The sequence below is a fragment of the Phyllobates terribilis genome, unplaced genomic scaffold, assembly GCF_046119375.1.
Source record: "Phyllobates terribilis strain yellow unplaced genomic scaffold, ASM4611937v1 Scaffold_4__5_contigs__length_816908805, whole genome shotgun sequence".
NCBI classification, from domain to species: Eukaryota; Metazoa; Chordata; class Amphibia; order Anura; family Dendrobatidae; genus Phyllobates; species Phyllobates terribilis.
The window spans coordinates 144,197,184-144,224,617 of record NW_027362764.1 but is presented as its reverse complement, the minus strand read 5'-3'; the positions used below and the strand labels follow the sequence as shown (position 1 = coordinate 144,224,617).

The 27,434-nt window shown below is 48.9% G+C and overlaps 1 protein-coding gene across 9 annotated transcripts in view; it reads left to right on the top strand.

Annotated features, from left to right (window-relative positions):
- Positions 1 to 27,434, top strand: part of LOC141265127 (ATP-binding cassette sub-family B member 5-like) — a 1,418,963-nt gene that overhangs the window by 17,190 nt on the left and 1,374,339 nt on the right. For 2 of the 9 annotated variants that reach the window (XR_012320051.1, XM_073677808.1), the window contains exon 1: positions 8,335 to 8,534. The exons of 1 other annotated variant lie outside the window; for it this stretch is intronic. Coding sequence is in view for 5 of the 8 variants with exons in the window: in XM_073677808.1 (XP_073533909.1) it covers positions 8,361 to 8,534 (174 nt within the window). In the remaining 3 variants the exon portion in view is untranslated. Of the gene's footprint in view, positions 1 to 8,321; positions 8,535 to 27,434 lie in introns of those variants that run through there. 6 more of the 9 variants (XR_012320053.1, XM_073677813.1, XM_073677812.1 and 3 more) reach the window with 5 other exon arrangements.

The window sequence follows — 27,434 nt, the reverse complement described above, 5'->3', positions numbered from 1 at the left end:
GACAATGGCCGTAACCTGGTGGCGACTCTGACGCGAGGTGAGATCACACACGTACCATGCCTGGCTCATGTGCTTAACCTCGTGGTTCAGCGGTTTCTTAAATCGTACCCCGAGTTGCCAGATCTGCTCGTGAAAGTACGCCGCCTGTCAGCTCATTTTCGCAAGTCGGCTACAGCTTCCGCCGCCCTTGTTGTGTTGCAGCAGCGTTTGCAGCTTCCGGCACACCGACTGGTGTGTGATGTCCCCACACGTTGGAACTCTACCCTCCACATGTTGCAAAGGATTTGTGAGCAGAAGAGAGCAGTTGTGGAGTACCAGCTGCAACAAGGCCGTCGATATTCAGGTCAGACTCCACACATAAGACCTCAGGAGTGGACCTGCATGTCTGACATATGTACCATCCTGACAAACTTTGAGGAGGCCACCAAGATGGTGAGTGGCGATGACGCCATCATTAGTGTCAGCATCCCACTTGTCTGTCTTTTGCAACGCTCTCTGCAGAGAATTAAAGAGGAGGCATTGCAGCCAGAGTATGATGAGATGGATCAAGAAGCCATAGCGGGCGATTACACACAGCCAAGCCTCATCTCATCCCAACGTGCATTGGGGGACAATGAGGGAGAGGAGGAGGAGGAGGAGGAGGAGGAAGAACAGGAGCTGCTATCATGCGTTGTAGACGGTAGTACCTGTACAAGTGTCATACCGTCGGTTCAGCGTGGGTGGCCTGAGGACAGGGGGGAGGAGGAAGAGGAGGAGGAGAGCATGGTCAGTCGTCATCTTGGTGAGGACACGGAAATCTTGCCCGTTACCAGTCTGGCACGCATGGCTGACTTTATGTTACGCTGCCTTAACCGTGACCCTCGCGTTGTCAAAATGTTGGGTGACAGTCATTACTGGTTGGTGACACTTGTAGACCCCAAGCTACAAGGAGAACTTTCACTCTCTTATTCCTGAGGTGGAGAGGTCTACAAAAATGGGGCAATACCAGAAGGCCCTTGCTGCAGAACTCTTAAAAAAATTCCCATCTGAACACGCTAGCGGCAGAGGTCACAGTTCGTTGCCCAACCAAGGCATACAGGCGAGAGAGATGCAACTCCAATCCAGCAGAGGCAGGGGAACACTGTCAACGTTCTGGGACAGTTTTCTGACACCCGCCCAGCTTACAGGCCCTGAGGCGCGGGGTACTCTCACAAGGAGTGGAAAGTTTCAAAAGATGGTGAGGGAGTACCTTGCCGACCGTACCAGCGTCCTCCGTGATTCCTCTGTGCCTTTTAATTATTGGGTATCCAAGCTGGACACTTGGAATGAACTCACTCTGTACGCCTTGGAGGTCCTGGCCTGCCCTGCCGCTAGCGTGCTATCGGAGCGTGTTTTTAGTGCCGCTGGGGGAATTATAACTGATAAGCGCACTCGCCTGTCAACTGACAATGCTGACAAGCTGACCCTTATCAAAATGAACAATGGCTGGATTGGGCCAGACTTCTCATCACCACCAAATGACAGCAGAGTAACATAAAGTCAAATCCACTGTGTTATTTCGAGAGGTGTATTCACATGCACCGCTTCACACCCACACATGGGTATACGCTTCCTCGTTTTGGCTGTTTAATCTTCTTCTCCTTATCCTCAGCCTCCACCACCACTATACCACCAGGGTGCCAGCATTGCAAGTTCCTCCGTCCTAATTTTTGGCAGCTTTTGCTGGGAAAGCATAAGCAAATACCATGGGACACCCACTCCCCAATAATGGGACTTATGTTTGTAATATGCTGTACTGCATGGCTCTTGTAAGGGGCATTGCAAGTTGCTCCATCCTAATTTTTGGCAGCTTTTGCTGGGAAAGCATAAGCAAATACTATGGGACACCCACTCCCCAATAATGGGACTTATGTTTGTAATATGCTGTACTGCATGGCTCTTGTAAGGGGCATTGCAAGTTGCTCCGTCCTAATTTTTGGCAGCTTTTGCTGGGAAAGCATAAGCAAATACTATGGGAGACCCACTCCCCAATAATGGGACTTATGTTTGTAATATGCTGTACTGCATGGCTCTTGTAAGGGGCATTGCAAGTTGCTCCGTCCTAATTTTTGGCAGCTTTTGCTTGCAAGGCATAAGCAAATACTATGAGACACCCACTCCCCAATAATGGGACTTATGTTTGTAATATGCTGTACTGCATGGCTCTTGTAAGGGTCATTGCAAGTTGCTCCGTCCTAATTTTTGGCAGCTTTTGCTGGGAAAGCATAAGCAAATACTATGGGAGACCCACTCCCCAATAATGGGACTTATGTTTGTAATATGCTGTACTGCATGGCTGTTGTAAGGGGCATTGCAAGTTGCTCCATCCTAATTTTTGGCAGCTTTTGCTGGGAAAGCATAAGCAAATACTATGGGAGACCCACTCCCCAATAATGGGACTTATGTTTGTAATATGCTGTACTGCATGGCTCTTGTAAGGGGCATTGCAAGTTGCTCCGTCCTAATTTTTGGCAGCTTTTGCTTGCAAGGCATAAGCAAATACTATGGGACACCCACTTCCCAATAATGGGACTTATGTTTGTAATATGCTGTACTGCATGGCTCTTGTAAGGGGCATTGCAAGTTGTTCCGTCCTAATTTTTGGCAGCTTTGGCTTGCAAGGCATAAGCAAATACTATGGGATACCCACTCCCCAATAATGGGACTTATGTTTGTAATATGCTGTACTGCATGTGACGCGCCCCCTGGGCCGTGTGTACATGTGTGTGGGATACCCGGTGCCGGGTCTCTGGGGTCTGTAGTCTCCGTGGCGGTGACCCGGTCCCGTGGCTCAGGCTGGTCAAACCAGTGGCAGTCTTTCTTAGGTTTTGAGGTTAATTGTCCGACTGCGCCACCCGTGGATTGCGGTCAGGGAGTACCACCGCTGCGAGGCAGACCGCTGAGGCTGGTGTTGTGTGCGCAGCATAGAATGGGATAACTCCCCTCGGGAGGAGTATAGCCTCAGGGCAGTGAGTGTGGATGATGGGGGTGATGGTGCACGAGCGCAGCAGGAACGACTCAGAGTCTTTGCAGTGCAGTTCAGGGTCTTTACTGATGATTATAAGGTAGACCCTCCCGGGAGTACTGGCTAGCATAAGAGGCCTGGTCAGTCTGTGAGCAAGCAGGAGTTCCCTTGGCCAGGTGGAGTTGTAGGCCTCCCCGTCTGTCTGCACTCTTCCTGGCTACCTTGCTGTAAGCGGGTAGAAGTAGCCCACGTCCCTGAGTGTACCGTGTAGTGCTCACCCGTATGGCTGGTGACTTGGGGCCTTCTGTTAGCCTCCACTCCACAACGGCGGTGCTGGTCCCTTGCTTGTGACTGAGCCTCCGGGCTTCTATGGCCAGAGGACCTGAAATCCCCTGCCGGCTGGTTTCTGCTGCTGGATATATAAGTCCTCACAGCTTCGGACTCCTGTGTCCGGTTCCTATTGTCTTCTGCCAGGGCGAGCTCTGCTCAGCTTACAGCCCCTGGTCTTTAGCTCATAGCTCCTACAGAGCTCCTTGCTGTTACTTTCCCTTGCTCTCACTCTGACTCTGACTGTTCTCTGACTCACTCAACCCCTCCCCAGATCCAGTTTATAAGGGCAGAATTCTCCCCTCCCAGGACTGGGGCAGGAGGATGTTGCATGTTTAAGGGATCCTGACCAGGAAACCTCCCACTTGCTCTCCGACGTAATATCTCTATTACTGTGGTGACCAGACCCCTGGGGTGCCACGCATGGCTCTTGTAAGGGGCATTGCAGTTCCTCATAATTTTTGGAAAGCCTTCCATTCACTGCTTAGGCCAACAGTGCACGGGAGACCCAGTTGCTATAAATGGAAAAAAAGGTTTAGTTAACGCCCTCTGACCTCCATGTCATTTCCAAGGGGCATTGGAGTGGCTCGAAATTTTTGATAGGCATTGCACTCACTGTATGCCCTATAACTGTGTAGCCGAACCGCTCCTTTTGTTACAGAAACATATCCTACAAGACATATCTGGTTGACTGGCCTGATATTGATGTGAATGGTCCCTGTTCCTCCTGCTCTTTCTCCTTTGCCACCACCTCATCCATCATTTATCACCTGAAGATTTGTTTTAACGGGAGTCATAGAACTGGGATAGTAGCAGGAAAACATCCAGCAATCCTCGGAGGAGGTAGGATATGCGCCAAAACGCGGACCACCTCAGGCCTAGCCGCTACTACATACATGCGCTTGCATTCCAAGAAAACAAAGCAGATGCTAACTTCTATCATCATCATCATGCTCCTCACCTAGGCACTCTCAACTCCCCTGATGGAGAAGCCAGGGCCCACCGGAGGAGTCTGGTTCTCTGGTGGGCTCGTCCAATGCTGCCCTAAAGCAGGCCAGGCTAAGAAAAGTGTGGGGGAAGGTGACAGGAGAAATCAGGGAGGCTGGGGACCGAGTATGGACACCTGGCCGCCACCTGGCGGCTGGGGACCGAGCGTGGACACCCAGCCGCCGGGCGGCTGGGGACAGAGTATGGATACCTCGCTGCCAAAGCGGCCATGAGGTAGTGGCCAGCTTCTGCCTCCTCCAAACTAAAAGGCCCCATTTCAAGTGAAAGCTAGCAGTATGGTATTGAAGCCTGCGGGTGGGTGGGTGGTTGGCTGCATATTTTCGCTTGCATTGCAAGGAATGGGGGAGGTACAATTGAACACTGCCCTGGGACAAGGATCTTCTGATGCGGCAAGGATCACTTCTGATGGGCACACTTTTAGACAGTGACCTGGGGGTCAGAGATGCTTCCAGGGGTCTTCCCCATGCTGATCCCTTGTCTTTTCAGCACTGTATGCATGTGTCACACAGCACATTGCCAGATAAGGTTGTAAAATGTTAAAATGACATTTCCCGGTGAACGCATTTGTCACGGTTGAAAGCAATACAAAAGTGCAAAAACGCATGAAAAATGCTACTTGTGAACATAGCCCAAGGTGTGGAGGAGTATTTTTGTTTTTGGTTATTTATTTGACCTTATACACAAGTTTTTACCCTGGAAAGGAAATTCCTTAACATATTTCACAGGAAAACCGTTTCAGTTTCGTTTTTGAACGTTTTATTGTGAGCCCGCAAAAGTGGCTTAATACCTCTGACCACGTTGTTGACAGCAGTGACCTGGGGGTCAGAAATGCTTCCAGGGGCGATCCCCATGCTGCCCCCATGTCTTTTGAGCACTGTCACTATCGTTTTGGGCACTTTTTAGGCTTTCTACAGACTGCCGGGGGAGCCGCCGCAAAAATGTTCGGGTCTCCCATAGACTAACATTGGGCTCGTTGCTCGGGTCGATCACCCGAGTATCACAGTGAGCTCGGCCCGAGCTTCGAGCACCCGAGCATTTTAGTGCTCGCTCAACACTATTGGTGACCCCTTTTGACATGTAAAGTGCCACGGAATAAATGTCGCTGTAATAGTAATAATAATTATAGTACTTGTACTCTTGGTCAATTGATGGCACTTTCCAGGTGTCTACCCCTAATTTGATCTGTTTTGGCAGCTTTTGGGCCCATTTGAAGGTGTTGTATATGCGTTTCCCCCTACCCGTTTGAATTTTATGGCGTTTGGAAACGTTCGGTGAACATTCGACTAATTAATCGAAGAATATTGCAAATTCAGCGATCGTTATCCGAATCGAATATTGAAACATTCGCTCATGTCTACTCAAGAGCCCCATAGCAGCTGCAAGGATTGTGTTATTAACCCTTCTGAAGGAGAAGCCAGGTCCCACCAGAGAATTCTCCGGTTCTCTGGTGGGCCCGTCCAACCCTGCCAAGAAGCAGCCCTGGCTAAGAAAAGTCTGTGTGAAGGTTCCCGGACACTCTATGGCTGCTTTTTTTTACTGAGGAGGAAACCGGAGAACCCATAGGAAACCACTGTAAACAGGGAGAATATACAAACTCCTTGCAGATGTTGTCCTTCATGGGATTTGAATTAAGGACCCCAGCACTGCAAGGCTGCAGTGCTGACCACTGAGCCACCATGCTGCCCTCTCTGTTCTCCCTCTGATATCTAACATGCTGGAGAAACTTGCACCTACTGCCACTCAGTGTCTTCAGCTCCTTTGTTACAATCTAATGTTTGGGCCGCCACTCAGTCTACCAAATAAAATTCCTGAGAAGGAAATTGTGGAAGGCTTAGCTTCTGGTACTGGGTGTACTGCTAATACAATGGCATGCCATAATTCACTGGAGATATTCCTGGCTGGTTGGAGACAAACTCATTCCAACAGAAAAGTACCAGCAGCAAGCTAAGGAGATGGTGGCCTCTATCATCATAAAGGAATTAGCTTATTGTCCAATCACCGCTGCTGGCTACCTTGTGAACATTGTGTTGAAGCTTTCAAGGTGTCATGGATTTAACTGACAGAGAGGAGCCAGAAGACTGCAGCATCTGATTTCTCTCATCCTTGCACTCATTAGAAGCCTTTTGCCTTAATAATAATCTGTGCAGGTTTCTTTTAGCAGTGCAGGGGTTAATCTGCTCAATTGTGTGCTCTTATAAGCTTACTGTTAGGCATCAATCTGGTTCTAGATTCAAAATGGGTCCAGGACCTTCTGTGGTCTCCCATTTCAGTCCAGCCAGGGCTGATGCTGCTCAGCATCATTGTCAGCCCCAACGCCTAGCTGGTCCACGAGCACTGTTTATCTCCCAGGTAGTTTTGCCTAACAATGTTAAGCCTGGGTTGCAGAGAGAGACAGTGCTTGCGGAGTCCAAGTCCAGAGTTTGCCGTACTGAGCATGTCCGTGACCTGGCGGATCATGATTGGTGGTTTGGCACCCACCTGACCCGGTGACCTGGCACCGCCTGATTGGTCCACGGGTAACGTCACCAATGACGCGTCGGTGGGCAGGGCTTAGTCTTTAAAAGGCCCGCCTACAAACATGGCGACGCGCTCAGATCATTTGAGCTGGTTGTTTGTGGTGTGCATGCTTAAACTCTTGGGCTCCTCTAAGAGCCATAGCTTTATGCAGGCAGGTTGCTTGAGCCATATAGAGCGGGTCTGCTCAGTCCGGTAGCACGCCGGCTGAGTGCACGAATACCCGGTGGGTATCACACCCACATACTAGCGCCATCTCCTATAGCGTAGCGCCTGTACCGAAGACAGGGCTACTGCTTCTTCTCCGGTCACACGTCTCCCTGCGGTTCTTGGAAATTGTGTGAACCGCTTTAGCACCATTCCCCATAGCGTAGTGCCTGTATCAAAGACAGGGCTACTGCTTCTCCCACGGTCGCACGTCTCCCTGCAGTTCTTGGAGATTGTGCGAACCGTCTTACCCTTCCGTGTGCATTAACACGAAGGGCTAAGATAGTTGATAGGTGCGTCGCCGGTCGCTCTCCCTCCGTGCTGTTAACGGAGATAGAGCGTATCGCCTTACCCGGTCCAGTGTGCTGTTAACACGGACGGGTTATCAATTTAGTTGTCGCTTTCCTTTCCACCCGGAAAGTGTTTGGCAGCAGTCCATTAGGCTGCATTGCAGACCCCGGGGTCGGTTGCGTTCCATTAAAATAAAGTTGTCTGCAACCGCCCTCGTAACACTTACCTTAATTTAGGCTCTCAGCAGATTTGTGCATCTCCCCTACAGTGTAACTCTGTACCCCAACACATTAGACTGTCGCCTACCGTGGAAACCTAGAAAAGGAAGCTGAAGACCCACTTCTTCTGACAAGCGTACAATCTGCGGTAACCCTCACTCCAGCATACAGCGGCACGACCAGCTGTAACCTGAACTACTGTATCCTCACCCATCCCTTGTGGATTGTTTGCGCACCCTCACGGGCAGGGTACTCCCTCCTCTTGTACCAGTCGGTGACCCGTTTTCACATGTAAAGCGTCACGGAATAAATGTCGCTATAATAATTATAGTATTTGTACTCTGAGTCAATTGATGGCACTTTCCAGGTGTCTACACTTAATTTGATCTGTTTTGGCAACTTTTGGGCCCGTTTGAAGGTGTGGTGTATGTGTTTGTTTTTTTCCCCCCATTGAATCCAATGGTGTTCGGCAAATATTCGACGAATTAATCAGCGAATATTGCAAATGCGACAATCGTAATCCGAACCAAATATTGAAACATTCACTCATCTCTACTAAAAATCTGCTTGAAAATCATAAAACTGAAGTATAGGATGCAGAAGCTTAAAACATGGCTAATTCACACTAACCTGTTTTAATTTTGCTAAATACTAATAAATATTTTAAAATGTTAGCAAAATTCTGTATGCTGCCACATAAATTTAGGATTCAGATCCCAATATTGTGATATAGTCAGATGTACGGCATTTGTATACAGCAGTAGCCGCATTTTGGATCCTGATGATGAAACAGGTGAAGGGAGTGGCCCCTTATGCTATTCTGGAAAGCTCTGTCATATGAAACAGCAGTCCAAGCTGGTACACAACACCCAGTCTCAATCCTGCTCCTCCTTCTCCCATTGTCTGACTCCTTAAAGCTAACAGACTGTAAGAAAAGTGCAGGCAACAGGATGGCTGCAAAGAGAAGAAGAGACCTGAATTCTGGGGTAAGAGCAATCTAATTGTTACTACACAACATGTGGAATCTGCATGTCGGTGCAAATCCTAATGATGATTATGCAGATTCACTTCATAATCCGAAGACGAGTGGAAACAGTGATTACAACGGAAATGATAGAGATAGCAGAATGCAATTGTGCCGTAGTGATGAGCAAGTATGTATCGTTAACCCTTCCGGCAATCATGCTCGGCATTTTTGTTACTGTCACCGCGGCTACAAGTGTCAGGGCTGTTAGACAGCTTTGACACATGCAGGGATTGCCTGTCAAACAGGCATGTAATGTATTCCCTATGAAAGAACAATTCTACAGCTTTCCTCTGTTATTGATCTAGGAAATTTATGAATAATGAAGGGTCAATATAGAGGGTCTTTAAATGGTACAACACTCTCAGTACTAGGTTGGCATCGTCAGAGTGTGGAGAGACCCATGTTTTTTAACGTGACAAATGCCCAGCTGTCAATTTATTAACACACAGTTTCAGGACAAAAAGCTGCTCTAGTATTGAGATTTCATGTTAAATGGAGTGGCATGACAGTTTGGGTTTTCTCCAGTCATGGTTATTATCTCTTGAGTTATGATTGTCCATCACAAACCTTTTCCTCTCCCAATGTTGGTGACTGTGTGAACACCTGCAACGTTTGCATGATCACAGAACTGCAAATATACAGCAGTGAATGTTAAAACACATTATCCTACGGTGTGCAAAATGGTCCAGGATATAAATATTGATTATTAATTATAAAAAACAGATAACAATACTGCAATAAATACAGTATCCTAATAAAATTGTGTTCTCTTTAGAATTTTCTATAGTTATTGTCTTTGACACCAGAACAATGTCTAAATATTTTTTGCTATTTCCCAAACCTGATTATTTAAAAGTCCCTTTATTAGTTTTTTAGTTTGCATAGTCTGATATTTCCAGTAATGAGATTGTCAAGCCGTGCAGCAGATAGTGTAAGATGGCCGCCGGACAGGTCCTTGAGGGGAAATATGTATCACCGAAGTTGGTAGCTTCAGTGATGTAAGACAGGGAAAGCATGGTCCAGAACGTATAGTGCTGAGAGGGTTAATAGGGCGTATCAGGGCCGGTTTTACGAGCCGTCATAAGATATGGATGGGAATGGCTGCTCACATATTTCCACCCCGGCGCGTGTTTTTCTGCAAATAAAAAGGAGACCAAGTGTCTCATTCAGTGTCTGTTGCTGGAGGTGTGGGGACCTCCAGCATGCCTGTGCTACAGGACACCGACTGTGAGCGAGCAAACTCACAGCACAGTATGGACTGTTTTTTTTGTTATCTGCTTTGTTACTTTATATCGGACAAAGCTGTGGTTTGTTTACTTTGAAACTTTGAATGTGCGGTTTATGAAGCTTGAATAAACCTGCCTTGGACATTTTAAAGAAACTGACTTTTGTGCCTACCTCACAAGCTGCCAGGTGAGTACCAAACCCTACAATAGATAGACAGATAGATGTAACACTTGTAGATAAAAACAATGCGACATGGAACCTTATGAGCATAAAGCTGAGGTTTTTATGGCTTAAAGGGGACATGTCACCATGAAAATGCCGTCCAATCTGCAGGTACCATATTATAGAGCAGGAGTAGCTGAGATAATTATATAGTTTTGTGAGTAAAGATTCAGTATAAACTGTATTTTAACTATTTAATCCTTTGCTCTTTCTGAGATTTTGGGTTTAGTGGGCGGTCCTATCAATGACTGACAGCTTTCTGTGTATAAGTGTGCATATAGAGATAGCTGTCAGTCAATGATAGGACTGCCCACTGGACCAAAAATCCCAGGAAGAGGCAGACACAGGACACTCGGTTCTGGTTAACTTCCTGCTGGTTTAGTGTGCAGCATAAACTCCAGCAGCATCCCATAAAAACAATCAGACCCTCTCAGGGTTAATGGGAAGACAAAAGATAAGGTATAACAGAGTCCACTAGCAAGTGAAGCTTCACCCGCTCCAGGTAGCACAGTAAAGTCTCACCAACATCAGTCCTCCGGTGTTGCTCTCTGGCTTCATCAAATATAGTCTGGAGACTTCCCTCTCCAGACCACACACTCCGGGAAAAAAAAACTGTGACTGAGCATTTATACTTGCTCAGCCACACCCTGAGGGGTGGTAGTGTGAATGGCTTCCCACCCTCTTTGCCATTCACAAAAAAACACACCCTTTAAGTGAGTTAACCCCCAGCATATAACATGCTGGCAGAAAGTTTGTAGGTTTCAGTTCACACAGGTTAGCAGCCGGCATGACACATGCCTCTCCTTGTATACAGCACCAGTGACTCTGTCACAGTTTATACAAATCATTATATCATAAGATGATAAATATATAATGCACCTCCCCACTTAATGTTTGCTCATGAATCTATATTAGAGGCTTCTCCTTTGTATAGACTACTTGCAAAATAGTCTCAAACCCTCCCTGAAGCTTCAGCCTTGAGGCACAGATATAAACAAACCCCTTAGGCCCTGTTCACACTTATTCATCAAAGCTTTTACTCCAGAATTCTGGCGTAAAAAGCTTTAAGAAGTTGCAAACTTTTGATGCGATGTGAGGCTGTTACTTTTGGGATTTTCACACCATTTTCAACAAGCTCTAACAAAGTAGGTAGAGCTGGGGCAGGACCAGGGGGTTTGGCATCCTCCATCATCAAATTCATGAGGAGTTTGCTACTCTACTCGAGAAAGAATTGTGGCAAGTTGGGATGTTCGAGCACTAAAATGCTCGAGTGCTTGGTACTCGAATCAAGCAGGTCGGATGCTTGGACGGGCTCGACTTGAGTAACGAGAATAATATTAGTCAATGGGAAATCCGAGCATTTTTCCATAAAGCCCTAACAGGAGGGCTGGGATGCAGGAAAATAGATGGAAACAGCGCTGAAATGACATGGGAACTGCATGGGGAAGACGCCTGGACACTAGTGATGAGCGAGCACTAAAATGCTCAGGTGCTCATTGCTCGGGTCGAGAAAATCGTAAGCAACGAGCCCAATGTATGTCAATGGGAAACTCGAGCATTTCTCCAGCGGCCCCCCCCAGAGGTCTGCAGGGGGCCAAATAATTGCCCAAATCAATGGGAACAGTGCTCAAATGACATGGAAACAGCATGGGGAAGACCCCTGCCAAAAATTTGAATGCACCAAATACTCCTTTGAAGAGACATTGTGGAGGGACTCAGTTAAAAAAAAATGTTCCCATTATAAAGGAGCGGGTCTCCTCTACTGTTATTGCGTATTCAGTGACTGCAAGGCCTGCCAAAAATTTGGATGCACCCCAATACCCCTTTGAAGAGACATAGAGGAGGTCCTCAGTTAAAAAATTGTTCCCATTGTTAAGTAGTGGGTCTCTTTTAGTAGTAATGCTCATGAATAGTGTTGAGCATTCCGATACTGAAATATCGGGTATCGGCCGATATTCACTGTATCGGAATTCCGATACTTAATTCCGATACTTTTATAATATCGAATACCGGAATCGGAAGCTCCCATAATGCCTGCGCTCTGCAGTGTCTGTGAAGGATGACAAGCTGGGTGGCAGCACTCAGCTGCGATCCAGCCTGTCATCAGAATGCCATCCCAGCGTGGGAGAATTCTCCTGATTGTTTAAAAGCCAGCGGGCGGTAAAAAGCCGCCGGCTTTTAAACAATCACACAGCCCCATACTGCTTCCCCGCAGCCTCCCACCCCGATCCTCCGCTCCCCTCACCACCTCCAATCCCAATCGTAAATTAGGACCGGGCGGGGAGCGCAGCACCAAGGAGTGAAGGACCCGGGCGGGGAAGCCGGCAGTGAAAAGACTTCACCGCCGGCTTTCCCGTTCTGTGCTGCGCTTTCCCGCCGGTTATTTCAAATGAACAGCTGAGGTATCAGGTGATGCCGATCAGCTGTTCATTTGAAGTCGCCGCGGTGCCCTCAGAGGGTTCATGTGAGTTCATGCTTCACTGCATTGCATGAACTCACATGAACTTTCCCACGGCCGCACAGGTCAGCCTCACCTCCCGGACCCGTCATGATTAGTGTGTGTGCGGGGTGTGTGTGCGGGGTGTGTGTGCGCGGGGTGTGTGTGCGGGGTGTGTGTGTGCGGGGTGTGTGTGCGGGGTGTCTGTGCGATGTGTCTGTGCGTGCAGGCAGACATAGGCCGATGTGACACTATTACTCCCATCGGCCTATGTCTGTCCCCCGTCCACTCGTGCCAGCAGGATCAGCTTGATGGGAGCAGTAGTTCCCATCAGCCTGATCCTGCTATTTAAATTGCCCTACTGTGTCCCCAATAAATGTTAGATACATGTCATTGGTGGCCAGTGGTTACCTAAAAGAAATTAGTTCATACATTACCTGTCCCCGCCGATCGCCACCTAAAATAAAGTAAAAAATAAAAAACTACACCTATACTCACCTAGACACCTAATTCCCCAAAGCCATCGATCTCCTGTAATAAAATATAAAATAATAAACCACAACCTTATCCTTACCCCTCCGTAGTAGTCCACGAGTGTCCCACGAAGATCTCCAGTTTAGAGCAGCCACATAGAATGTGACCGCTCTGAACCGCTGCCGCCGCTAGAATGACGGGGCCGTAAGGGTTCACCGGAGTTCAGGCAGCGCTGCTCCGGTTAGCTCCTTTACGGCACTGCTGTATCGTGAGAAATTCCCACGGTACAGCAGTGCCGTAAAGGAGGTCTCCGGAGCTGCGCTGCCTGAATGCACTCCGGTGACCTCAGTCAGTGGCTCCCGCTGCCGGGAGCGGACGTGTTCCCGGCAGCGTGAGCTTACAGCAGCCATGCACAGCTGTCACCTTCTCCAGATGTGACAGCTGTGCATGGGAGATCAGCGCAGGAACGTGGACAGGTAACTATTTTTTTTAGTAAACTAAGAATTAAATAAAATGGTGTGTTTTATTTCAAATAAATTATTTTTTTCTGGGTGTAGTGTGTTTTTTCTTTTTAACACTTTGTAGGTTAGTAATGGGGGTGTCATATAGACGGCCATCATTACTAACCTGGGCTTCATGGCAGCTGGCGCTGACATGAACCCCACCACTATTACCCCCTGCCACCGCACCAGGGCAGCGTGGAAGAGCGAGGCTAAGTGCCAGAATTGGCGCATCCTATGGATGTGCCATTTCTGGGGCGGCTGACGGCTGGTGTTTCTAGCCTGGGAGGGGGCCAATATTCATGGCACCCTTCCTGAGCTATTAATATCAGCCCCCAGCTGTCTGCCTAGCCTTTGCTAGCTATTAAAATAGGGGGGACCCCACGTCATTTTTTTTGGGGGGGTCCCCCATTTTAATAGCTAGTAAAGGCTAGGTATTCAGCTGGGGGCTGATATTAGTAGCCTGGGAAGCTCCGTGGGTTTTACCCCCTTCCCAGGCTTCAAACATCTGCCCCAGCCGTCTGCTTAACCTCCGCTAGAGACTAAAATTATGGGGGATCCCACGCCATTTTTTTTTTAAATAAATCCTTTATTTTAACACTAAATGACATTTGAGGAGTTAATAAAGATGCAGTCCCTAAATTATTATTTATTTTTTAATTAATTTTTCCCAAAACTTTTGACGTGGGCTTCGCCATATTTTTGTATGCCAGCCAGGTACAGCATCCAGCTTCTATGAACGCGCCATTTTCCGGGGCGGCCGCGGACTGCAATTTTTAGCGGGGGGGGGGGGCAGAAAGCTTGGGCCTCCCTGCGCTGCAGATTCCAGCCCCCAGCTGCCTAGTTGTACCTGGCTGGACACAAAAATAGGGAGAAGCTCCACGTTTTTTTTTTTTTTATTATTTCATGAAATTCATGGAATAATTAAGAAAAAAAGGGCTTCCCTATATTGTTGTGTCTGGCCAGGTACAAATAGGCAGCTGGTGGTTGGGGGCAGCCCGTTCCTGCCTGCTGTACCTGGCTGGACACAAATATAGTGTGAAGCCCCACGTCAATTTTTTTTTAATTATTTCAGGAAATTCATGAAATAATTAAAAAAAAAATTATGTGGGGCTTCGCCCTATATTTGTGTCCAGTCAGGTACAGCAGGCAGGAACGGGCTGCCCCCAACCACCAGCTGCCTATTTGTACCTGGCCGGACACAACAATATAGGGAAGCCCTTTTTTTTTAAATTATTTCATGAAATAATTAAAAAAAAATTGACGTGGGGCTTCGCACTATATTTGTGTCCAGCCAGGTACAGCAGGCAGGAACGGGCTGCCCCCAACCACCAGCTGCCTATTTGTACCTAGCCGGACACAACAATATAGGGAAGCCCTTTTTTTCTTAATTATTCCATGAATTTCATGAAATAATTAAAAAAAAAATGTGTGGCGTTTCGCCCTATTTTTGTGTCCAGCCAGGTACAACTAGGCAGCTGGGGGCTGGAATCTGCAGCGCAGGGAGGCCCAAGCTTTCTGGGCCCCACCCGCTGCAAATTGCAGTCCGCAGCCGCCCCGGAAAATGGCGCGTTCATAGAAGCGCCATCTTCTGGCGCTGTACCCAACTCATCCAGGGCCCTGGTGCGGTGGGTCACTGGGTAATAAAGGGGTTAAGGCCAGCTTGGCATTATCAGCTGGCCCTAAGCCCGAAATTCATGGGGTCACGCCAATATTAGACATGACCGCCATGAATTTCTAGTAAAGTATTTAAAAAAAACACAAACACCCAGAAAAAAGTCCTTTAATTGAAATAAACACACAATTCTTTATTGTTCTAAATTAAACCATACTTACAGTCACGCCCATTCCAGCTGAAGCCAACGATCTCCTGCAATAAAAGTAAAATAATAAACCAACCTCATCCTTACCTTTCCATGGTTCCCACGACAGCTTCAGCTCTGCTACATCGAGATGACAGGCTGGACCGCAGGAGAACGCTGCCATCCAGCCTGTCATCCCGCAGACACTGAGAAGCGCAGGCATGCTTGTGCTCCTCAGTGTCTCACTGTGACGGCATCCAGATGAGCCGAGGTCATGTCCAATGAACTCAGCTCACCTCATCACGTCACTGACAGCGTGGGAAAATTCTCCTGCACTCAGCACTTCAGCGTGAGAATTTTCCCACGCTGTCAGTGACGTGCATGAGGTGAGCTGAGTTCATCTGGATGACGTCACAGAGAGACACTGAGGAGCGCAAGCATGCCTGCGCTTCTCAGTGTCTGCGGGATGACAGGCTGGATGGCAGCGTTCTGCTGCGGTCCAGCCTGTCATCTCGATGTAGCAGAGCTGAAGCTGTCGTGGGAACCATGGAAAGGTAAGGATGAGGTTGCTTTATTATTTTTCTTTTATTGCAGGAGATCGTTGGCTTCAGCTGGAATGGGCGTGATGGTAAGTATGGTTTAATTTAGAACAATAAAGAATTGTGTCTTTATTTCAATTAAAGGACTTTATTCTGGGTGTTTGTGTTTTTTTTTTTAACTTTGACTATGGGGTTAGTAATGGGGGTGTCTTATAGACGCCTCTCCATTACTAACCTGGGCTTGATGTCAGCTGGCATTATAAGCTGACATCAACCCCAACCCTATTACCCCCTGCCACCGCACCAGGGCAGCGTGGAAGAGCGAGGCTAAGTGCCAGAACTGGCGCATCCTATGGATGCGCCATTTCTGGGGCGGCTGACGGCTGGTGTTTCTAGCCTGGGAGGGGGCCAATATTCATGGCACCCTTCCTGGGCTATTAAAATCAGCCCCCAGCTGTCTGCCTAGCCTTTGCTAGCTATTAAATTAGGGGCGACCCCACGTTATTTTTTTTGGGGGGGTTCCCCCATTTTAATAGCTAGTAAAGGCTAGGTATTCAGCTGGGGGCTGATATTAGTAGCCTGGGAAGCTCCGTGGGTATTACCCCCTTCCCAGGCTTCAAACATTTGCCCCAGCTGTCTGCTTAACCTCCGCTAGAGCCTAAAATTAAGGGGAACCCCACGCCAATTTTTTTTTAAATAAATCCTTTATTTTAACACTAAATGACAAGTACAGTAATCAACACTGTCACTGTACTTCATATATATGTGACTGACATGTTTCTATCTATCTAATCTATGTATGATTCTCTATTCTTTCTATTCTAAATTGTCGGGTACAGATGCTGAATTGCCGGCCGGCTTTTTTAAAGAGACGGTGCACGAAAACACTAATATTTTTTTAAATAAATCCTTTACACTAAATGACAAGTACAGTAAGCAACACTGTCACTGTACTTCATATATATGTGACTGACATGTTTCTATCTATCTAATCTATGTGTGAAGCTCTATTCTGTCTGTTATAAATTGTCGGGTACCGCTGCTGAATTGCCGGCCGGCTTTTTTAAAGAGACGGTGCATGAAAACACTAATATTTTTTAAAATAAATCCTTTACACTAAATGACAAGTACAGTAAGCAACACTGTCACTGTACTTCATATATATGTGACTGACATGTTTCTATGTATCTAATCTATGTGTGAAGCTCTATTCTTTCTGTTGTAAATTGTCGGGTACCGGTGTATGCGCTGATGAATTGCCGGCTTTTCATGTCATTCTACATTATTCTTAGTTGTTTTACTTCATGTAGAATTAACCTACAAGGAAAGAAAGGGTTTATTTTCATTCCGATATTTGTGTCCCATTGACTTGCATTGGTTTCCGGTATCGGAATCGGCGATATCCGATACTTTTTGGGTATCGGCCCGATCCAATCCGATACGATATTTCCTGATATCGGAAGGTATCGCTCAACACTACTCATGAAGTGACTGCAAGGGCTGCCAAAATTTTGGACGCACCCCAATACCCCTTTGAAGAGACGTAGAGGAGGTCCCCATTCAAAAAATTGTTACCATTGTTAAGGAGTGGGTCTTCTACACTGGTAGTGCCCATGCACGAAGTGCATGGGCTGAAAAACATTTACCTCTGGGGGTATACATAAACATACTATATAGCATACAGAATGTTAGAGGTGGGCCTCTAAAAAAAATTTCATAAATAAACACCCTTAAAAAAATTGTGTGGGTGTTGCATCACGGTCACCCTGGTGATATGGTGGCGGAGGATGAGTAGAAGGAGCAGGACAACAGAAAATAGACAAAATCAGGAATCGTATACCCATGTCTGGGTGTGAAAAGATGCATGGGAATAGGCCCTCCCCCAAAAAAAAATCCGTTGTATTTGAGTTTATTTTCCCCTGCTATCATCTGGTGGTGTCAAGAAGTCTGTCCCAATTCAGCCCTTGTTAATTTTGATAAGAGTTAGTGTGGCACCCCAGGGGTCTGGTTTCCACAGTAACAGCAATGTTATGTCTGAGAGCAGGTGGGAGGTCTCTTGGTCAGGGATCCTGTGCATGCCACACCTCCTGCCCAGTCCTGGGAGGGGAAGAACTTCCCCTATATAAACCTAGGGCTGAGGCAGGGTTAGAGAGTAGAGAAGAAGTAGAGACAGAGAAGAGAAGCAGATCTAGGAAAAGAACATCAGGAGCTCTGTGGGAGCAGTGCTATAAGGAGTCAGGGGCTGGCAGCTGCAGAGCTCGCCCTGACTGAGAAGCTATCACCGGACCCGGAGTCCGAGGCTGTGGGGACTAATCTTTACCCAGCAGCAGAAACCGCCAGGCAGGGGATTTCAGGTCCTCTGGCCAAGAAACCCGAAGGCACGGTCACACTCGTGGGACCAGCACCGCCGTCGTGGAGCGGACGCCACTAGAAGGCCCCGAGTCACCGGCCATACGGGTGAGCACCACACTGTACACTCAGGGACGTGGGCTACTTATACCCGCCTCTAGCAAGGTAGCCAGAAGAGTACAGTCAGTTTGGGAGGCCTACAACTCCGCCTGGCCAGGGGAGATCCCATCTGCTCAAGGACTGACCAGGCCCCGATCGCTAGCCAGTACTCCGGGGTGGTCTATCTTTATCACCAGTAAAGACCCTGAATTACACCGCATCGTCTCTGAGTGATTCCTGCTACCCCCATCATCCACGTCGGCTGCCCTGAGGCCATACCCCTCCCGTTGGGGGTGATACTTTCACGCTGCACAATCCTACCACCGGCCTCAGCGGTCTGCCCTGCAGCGGCAGCTCCTTCGCTGCATTCAACGGGTGGCGTAGTCGTCCAACATCTACCGCTAATACATCGCCGCTCAGTTTGACTCCCTGGGCACGGACCGGGTCACCGCCACGAGACTACAACCCTCAACAGATCCGGCTCCGGGTAAGCTCCCGTGCGCGCGATGCCGCGCGACGAAGGCCCAGGGGTGCGTCAACTTTTGGCGTAGTCGGCAGGATTTCGTGCCCGCAACCACCGGGTACTGCGTGCCTGAAAAAGAGACTTTCAAACTTACCAGTGGTGAAGTTTCCCACCATCCGGCGCCATCTTCTGCCTTCTTCCCGCCATCCGTGGAGTTTTCCCGCCGTTGGACGCCATCTTGAAGACGCCGCGCGGGAAGAAGAGGGGCGTGGACTCCGAAAGCGCGCAAGAACTGAAGCCCCGCCTCACGTCCTGACGTTGCGTAATGTCCTGGAAGGAGCCCAGCAGACGCCGACGTCACAGGAGCGCGACGGAAGGTCCTCAACCCTGATGATCCACTGCGGAGCTGCGGCCTACGGAAGAGGATCATCGCAAGGTAGGCCACGGTCCACTAGGGGGGAGGAAGATGTCGGATACGGAGGAGAGCTTCACTGCCTCAACCCCCGCCAGCGCCACCGCTGCTGCAGTCATGCCTTTCACCATGCCCTATATCCCGGGAGCGGCCTGGCTACCCCAGTACTCAGGGGAGTCACATACCCTGCATGACTTTAGAGAAAAGCTGGATAGCCTCTTCCAGGTGTATCCCCTCACAGAAGAGCAAAAAGTGAGCATCCTGGTGGCCCAATTAACCGGGGCAGCCCAAAGGGAGGTAAAGTCCTGGCCACCTGGGGGAAGGACTGTTGCAGGGCTACTAACCCGGCTGAGGGGCACCTTTGATACCCGCACCTCAGCCGAGATCAAGCTTGGATTCTACGGGTGCAAGCAGCGAGCACACGAGAGTATAAGGGACTATGCCCTGAACCTACAAGAGGCCCTGAGAGCCATTAAGCAGACCGACCCTGACGGCGTGGGAGACGAGGACAGGCTGTTGACTGAACAATTTATAGAGGGTTTATATTGCAATGCCCACCGAACCCAGTTGCGGGCAATGGCCTTACAGGACCCTCATCTGGGATTTGCACAGTTCAAGGACAGAGCCATCCGGGTGCTCCGAGAACCGGCACCAGGTGGCGTTATGACCCACAGACGCCCCACTACCACTTACCACCAGGAGGCGGCACCCTTGTCGGCAGGGCCTGTGGGAGCTGATGCGCAGGCTTTGAACAATGACCCGGCTCCAGACCTGCACCATCAGGTCCAAGAGCTAGCTAAAAGCGTTGCCGCGCTAACCCGAACTGTGCAGTCTTTACAGGTTTCCACTCCAGGGAAGATCCAGCTGGCATCCGGACCGGAGGACATCCCGTGGCGTCGACCAAGGAGGACCCCACCGGCCAGAGGAAGACCCAGCGACCGATACAACGAGGATGGACAACCCATCTGCCGCCGCTGCAATCAACCCGGACATATGGCAAGGTACTGTCCTTTAAACTGGCACAACCTGGGGTAGAGGGCCAAACCCCAGGAAAAAGATCATCAGGCCCATCGAACTGGCGCGACAAATATGTGGGAGGACGTCCAGTCTTGCCCGTGGTACTGGATGGCATCCCCATGAGTGCCCTACTGGACACCGGGTCACAGGTTACCACAATCCCGTACGTGCTCTTCAAGCAGTACTGGAATGACTCGGATATCACCCGCTACCCTGATGACGACTTGAGTATCATCGCCAGCAATGGTCAGCCCGTGCCACAGATTGGATTTAAAGAGGTGACAGCTCCTACACCCTGTAGTTCAGGGCCAGACAGTCAACTCCGTAGGTCCACTAGGGCCACTAGAGGCCAGTTACCCGCACGTTGGAGGATTTGAAGTGTTTAAATTGTTTTATTTGTGGTCACCTGTCTGTTACTTGTAAATAATTATGTGTTTCTAGTTATTTTTAGCAGTCCTTGGTGGATTTACCGGGAATCCTTGTACAATTGGTTGGAGCGTAACCCAGGAATGGACTAAAAGACTGTTAAGGACTCGGGGCAGGACAGACCCCTACCTGGTTACGTCTCCCTGTTTTGGTGAAATGGACACCTTTGTTTTCTTCAAAGACTGCACCCGGTTGCGGACACGCCGTAACCATCTTTATGTGTTTTTCTTATTGTATTATTATTGTTTATACCTTGTTATGTTTTTCTAAAAATATGTTTAGTCCCGGAGTACTAAATTTCACTAGGGGGGAATGTGGCACCCCAGGGGTCTGATTTCCACAGTAACAGCAATGTTATGTCTGAGAGCAGGTGGGAGGTCTCTTGGTCAGGGATCCTGTGCATGCCACACCTCCTGCCCAGTCCTGGGAGGGGAAGAACTTCCCCTATATAAACCTAGGGCTGAGGCAGGGTTAGAGAGTAGAGAAGAAGTAGAGACAGAGAAGAGAAGCAGATCTAGGAAAAGAACATCAGGAGCTCTGTGGGAGCAGTGCTATAAGGAGTCAGGGGCTGGCAGCTGCAGAGCTCGCCCTGACTGAGAAGCTATCACCGGACCCGGAGTCCAAGGCTGTGGGGACTAATCTTTACCCAGCAGCAGAAACCGCCCGGCAGGGGATTTCAGGTCCTCTGGCCAAGAAACCCGAAGGCACGGTCACACGCGTGGGACCAGCACCGCCGTCGTGGAGCGGACGCCACTAGAAGGCCCCGAGTCACCGGCCATACGGGTGAGCACCACACGGTACACTCAGGGACGTGGGCTACTTATACCCGCCTCTAGCAAGGTAGCCAGAAGAGTACAGTCAGTTTGGGAGGCCTACAACTCCGCCTGGCCAGGGGAGATCCCATCTGCTCAAGGACTGACCAGGCCCCGATCGCTAGCCAGTACTCCGGGAGGGTCTATCTTTATCACCAGTAAAGACCCTGAATTACACCGCATCGTCTCTGAGTGATTCCTGCTACCCCCATCATCTACGTCGGCTGCCTTGAGGCCATACCCCTCCCGTTGGGGGTGATACTATCACGCTGCACAATCCTACCACCGGCCTCAGTGGTCTGCCCTGCAGCGGCAGCTCCTTCGCTGCATTCAACGGGTGGCGTAGTCGTCCAACATCTACCGCTAATACATCGCCGCTCAGTTTGACTCCCTGGGCACGGACCGGGTCACCGCCACGAGACTACAACCCTCAACAGATCCGGCTCCGGGTAAGCTCCCGTGCGCGCGATGCCGCGCGACGAAGGCCCAGGGGTGCGTCATTAGCATGTCAGCATTTTCAGTTGACAGGCCGATACGCCTATCAGTTATGTAAGTTTGCAGCCAGACAGGTCATGGACAGGAGGTATGTGTCCCCGAGGTGCCAAGCTTCGGTGATGTAGAACTCGGAAAAGCAGGCTCCAGCACACATAGTGCTGAGAGGTGTTTAATGGGCCCGGATTATGGGGCCGGGGTTTACGAGCATCTGAAAGAGCTGGTGGGGGGGGGAATCAGCTGCTCACTTACATCCAGTCCAGGTATTGGAAGGTCTGATTAAAGACAGCTGCGCCTGTCTCATTATGTCTGTGTGTTGTGCAAGGTGAGCAGATCTTGCATGTGCTGCTCAGACCCTGCTGAAGGGAAGGAAAAGCACTTCATTTAAATGTCTGGGACCATGCTATACGGACTGTTTATTTTTCTGCTTTGTTACTTTGGGCCGGAGAAGGCTGTGTTTTGTTTGCTTTGAAAGTGCGGTTTATGAAGTCTGAATAAAACTGTCTTGGACATTTTAAAGAGACAGTATCCTGTGCCTACCTCTAACGTGGCTGAGTGAGTACAAAACCATACAATTGGTGCTAGAAGCATGGGCACAAATCCCAAGGAGCAGTGTGACTGCTATAGGTAACCATATATGACCTGTGTAAAGGCCGCCAGCCAGCAAGGTTCGTCCGGCAGCATGCAGGAGCTGATAAATCAACTGGTACAGATGAATATGCATCAGCAGCAAGCTCAGCAGGAGACGAATAAACTGTTAATACAACAAATGCAGCAGTGACAACAACAGGAACAGATGATGCTCCTGGTAGAGGCCCTCTGTATCAGAGAAGCCGCACCACTTCCAGGCCGAAGCGACGAGACCCAGGTGAGGAAAACCGTGAGAGGGCTGTTGCAAAAGATTACTCTGGGCGATGACGTCGAGGCATTCCTGGCCATGTTTGAGAGGGTGGCAGACCGTGATAGACTACCACTGGAGAAGTTGGCGGAGGTTCTAGTGCTATATCTGACCGGAGAACCACAGGAGGCGTCATTTGATTTGGCCCTGCAGGACGCTAAGGAGTATAGCAAGCTTAAGTCTGAGATCCTGGCGCGGCTGGGTTTAACTCTAGCAGTCAGGGCACGAGTCCACCTCTTGGACTTCTACAGGGATAAACCTCCTCAGTCACATTTGTTTGATCTTTTGCACCTGGCACAGAAGTGGCTGCTGCCAGAGACTTGTTCCCCAACCCAGATGGTCGAGAGTGGTCATGGATCAGTTTATCTACTCACTGTCCAAGTTGATTCAGTCCTGGGTTGCCCAGGGAGATCCCCAAAATGCAGATAACCTGGTGGGCCTAGTAGAGAGGTACTGGGCCGTAGAGGGTTCCCTGGGTGGTCAATCAGGAGTTAGGTCACCTTTCTGCGGTTCCCAAAAGAAGGGGACTAAATCTTCACTGGGTGGACGTCCAAAGTCCCAGGAGGCAGCTGAATCGCAGCTGCGTAATCAGTCCCATTCCATCCTCTGTTGGCGATGTCATGCCCTTGGCCATATAGCCGCCCGGTGTCCCATGAATTCTGAGCCAATGGACTGCAACATAGGCCGGCGCTGCTCCTATTTGGCCTATCCCGCCTGAAGCGCAGTTCCTCAAGATGGCGAGGACCCTCAGGCGTGCTCAGTGTCCGTAAATGGGGTGCAAGTATCTGGACTGTTGGACTCAGGAAGTTTGGTAACCCTGATAAGCGCCACATTCCCTCATCAGCTGGTTCCTGGGAAGGTGATGGGTGTCCGGTGTATCCATGGTGACACTGAAAACTATCCTGTAGCCCAGGTGGATGTAAACACGGACTGGTGCACCACATCTCAGGAAGTGGGTGTCGTTAAAGACTTGATGCACCTGATAATAATCAGACGGGACTTTACATTATTCTGGGAAATGTGGGGGAAAGCGGGGACACCTGGTTGCTCGGACGACAGCCAGATCACCCCTGATGAAACCTTGCCTCAGGCTGTAACGGACGAGTTTCCCATGTGTGTGTTTGTGGGCGATGAGGATGAGGTAGCATCCCCTGAGGCCAATATCCCTGAGCTTTAGGTGTCCGAGGGAGACTTTGGAACTACCCAACTCAGGGATTTAACTTTGAAAGGGGCGTTCGAAAATGTTACCGTGTTACATGGAGTGCCTTAGGAGCCGGGGGCCAACAGTGGGTTTCCTCATTTTGCTGTGAATGGGGATTTGCTGTACAGAGTAACCAAGCCAAGGGGTAAGGTAATAAAGCAGTTGCTAGTGCCAGGGCCCTATAGACGCAGAGTACTAGACATGGCTCTTTCCCATGTATTGGGTGGTCAGCTGTGCGCAGATAAGACTCAGGAACGAATTCTCCATAGATTCTACTGGCCACTTTGCTACAGAGGAAAAATGAGATATTGTCGTTCCTTCCCCACATGCTAGCTAACCTCCCCTGGGAGTCATTGAGGAGTCCAAGAGAGGCTTGTCCAGTCCTATAGTCTTAGTGCTGAAACCATATGGAGAATGGTGGTTTTGCAAAGACTATAGGAAGTTGATCGAGGTCTCGAACTTTGACGCCTACCCAATGCCTAAGGTAGATGAGCTTATTGAAAGGCTAGGGCCCGCTTGGTACAGATCACCTTGGACCTCACAAAAGGATACTGGCAAACTCCCCTGACTAAAGAGGCCTAGGAGAAGACGGCCTTCTCAATGCCAGATGTATGTTATCAGTACGTCAGGATGCCGTTTGGGTTGCAGGTAGCTTCAGCCACTTTCCAAAGAGCCATGGACCAGATCTTAACACCCCACAAAAAGTATGCACCTAAATGACATTTGTTATATTCAGCCAGGACAGGGAAAGTCATCTTGGCAAAGTTCAAGCAATACTGGACACTCTTAGGAAGGCGGGCTTTACCATCAACCCAAAGAAATGGGGGTGGAGGAAGCCAAGTATCTGGGCTACGTGGTTTGTAGAGGGGAAATAAAACTGGCCCACTGTAAACAGCCAGTCTTGGTGGCGCCCAACTTCTCCAAAGAGTTTGTGGTCCAGACTGATGCATCGGATGTCAGCCTGGGAGATTAATGGAGAGGAACAACCTGTAATGTACTTCAGTCAGAAGCTGTCCACATGTGAGAAGAACTACTCCATAGTGGAAAAGACATAGTTACTTACCGGTAATGGGATTTCTCTGAGCCCATAAGAGCACCACGGAGAGAGAGGGGATCCGCCCTTCAAGGACAGGAAACCTACAGATAAAAAGGGCGGTACATCTCCCCACATCAGTTGTTTACAGAGCACAAGGGGACCTCCAGATTATTACAACAAAAAAACATCATTATTGTCAAGCTTATCAGGAACACCTTGTGACTAAAACAAAATTAACAAATAAGTGTGCTCACCACGTGTGCAGGGAGGGAATATACGGGTGCTGTCATGGGCTCAGAGAAATCTTTTTACCGGTAAGTAGCTACATCTTTTTCCCTCCCCATGACAGCACAAGAAAGAGAATTGCATAGAATTGTATACTAGGGAGGGACCACCGCTTCCAGAACCTTTCTCCCAAAGGTGAGATCAGAGGAAGAGGTTAAATCTAGGCGGTAATGCTTGTAAAAGGTAGAAGGGGGAGACCATGTCGCCACCTTACATATTTGCTCTCTGGAGACATCGGATCTTTCCGCCCAGGAAGTTGCCACTGCTCTGGGTGAGTGAGCTCATATACCATCTGGAGCAGTTCTCCCGCTTGAGGAGTATGCCAGAGAGATAGCATCCCTTATCCAACTCCCCAGTGTGCCTCTTGAAGCTTTTAGTTCCTTTTGAGGACCCTGGAAACAGAAAAAAAGAGCCCTATCCTTCCTACACTCTCTGGTGGCTGAAAGATAATGTAACAAACACCTCCTGACGTCTAGCTTATGGAGGTCTTGTTCCCCTTTATTTTTGGGTTTAGGGCAAAAAGATGGCAAAATAACCTCTTGGGACCTGTGAAACCATGATGCCACCTTCGCCACATAGGCTGCCCTAAGAATAACTCGATCCACCCTCCAGGATCTGTGTAAAAGGAGAGCCAGCAGACAGGGCCTGGATATCGCTGACCCTATGGGCCGAGGTCAATGCTACCAACAATGCCGTTTTGAGAGATAAATTCTTAAGAGAAGAGTTATCTAAGGGTTCAAACAGAGGCTTGATTAAGGCTAACAAGTCTAAATTTAAATCCCAAAGTGGTACTCTCTGATTAATGATGGGTCTAGATCTTGCAGAAGCCTTTATGAATCTAGCTACCCAGCGATTCGCAGCTAAATTATAATTGTACAGAGCCTTCAATGTAGCAACCTGGCCTTTCAGGGTGCCAAACCTTGTTCTAAACCCCTTTGGAGAAACTCTAAGAAGGACGGGACAGGGATCTCTCCTTTGAGATTGGCCCCTGAGGTGGAAAGGAATTTTCTTCAGGTTTTATCATAGGCTCTAGTGGTGACAGGTTTTCTGCTCTGAAGGAGACCAGATTCTGGGAAAACTCTCTATCCCTCAGGAGTGCCCCCTCAGATTCCAGGCCGTCAGGTGCAGATTTGATACCCGAGAATGACATACTGGACCCGGGGATAGACGATCTGGAAGCTCCGGGAGCACCCACGGATCTGTAATGGACATCCTTTTTAGCCAAAAAAAACATGTTCTTTTCTGCCAAAAGGGGGCGATCAGGATTACCCAGGTCCTGTCTTCCCTGATCTTCCTCAGAACCACAGTTATTAGGATAACCGTGGGAAAGGCGAAGGCTAAGCTGTGATCCCACGGAACCATAAAGGCATCCAGAGCAAAAGGGTTACCCCCTGGGTCTATCGAGCTAAAATTATCTACTTTTGTTTAGACTGTTTGCGAAGAGATCTATTACAGGAAGATCCCACATATCTGTTATCCTATAAAAGATGGACTGATTCAGAACCCATTCGCCCTGCTTCAACTGAGTCCTGCTTAAGAAGTCTGCCTTCTGATTCTCTGTGCCCCTTATGTGGAGGGCTGAAAGAGACATAAGATTTTTTTCTGTTAACTGAAAAATGAAGTCTGCTACCTCCATCACAGGACGTGAACGAGTTCCCCCCTGGTGATTTAGATAGGCTACCACCACCTGGTTGTCTGAAAACACTCTCACCTGACGGCCCGAAGAGTATCTATAAATTCTATAAGGGCAAACTTCTCTGCCAGTAGCTGCTTTATGTTCGAGGATACCAATCTTAGCTCCTTTGACCAGACCCCCTGAGCTATTTTGTCCCCCAGATGAGCCCCCCCAACCTCTGGAACTTGCATCCATAGTGAGGGTCTGAGTAATCCTGTTCACCCATGGGACACCTTTGGATAACTTGTCTATCTCCGACTACCAACCTAGAGAGAGAACAGCCTTGCGAGATAGAGTTAACTGCCTTTCTAAATGCCCTCCTACCGAAATCTCTGCATCCAAAATTTCCCACTTAACTCCCTAGTGTGGATTTGGGCCCACTGCACTACTGGTATGCAGGTGGTCATGGAACCTAGAAGGGACATCGCTTTCCTCAGAGTCATTGATGGAAGATCTATTGCTCTGGACAACAGGCTCATAATTTTTAGTTTTT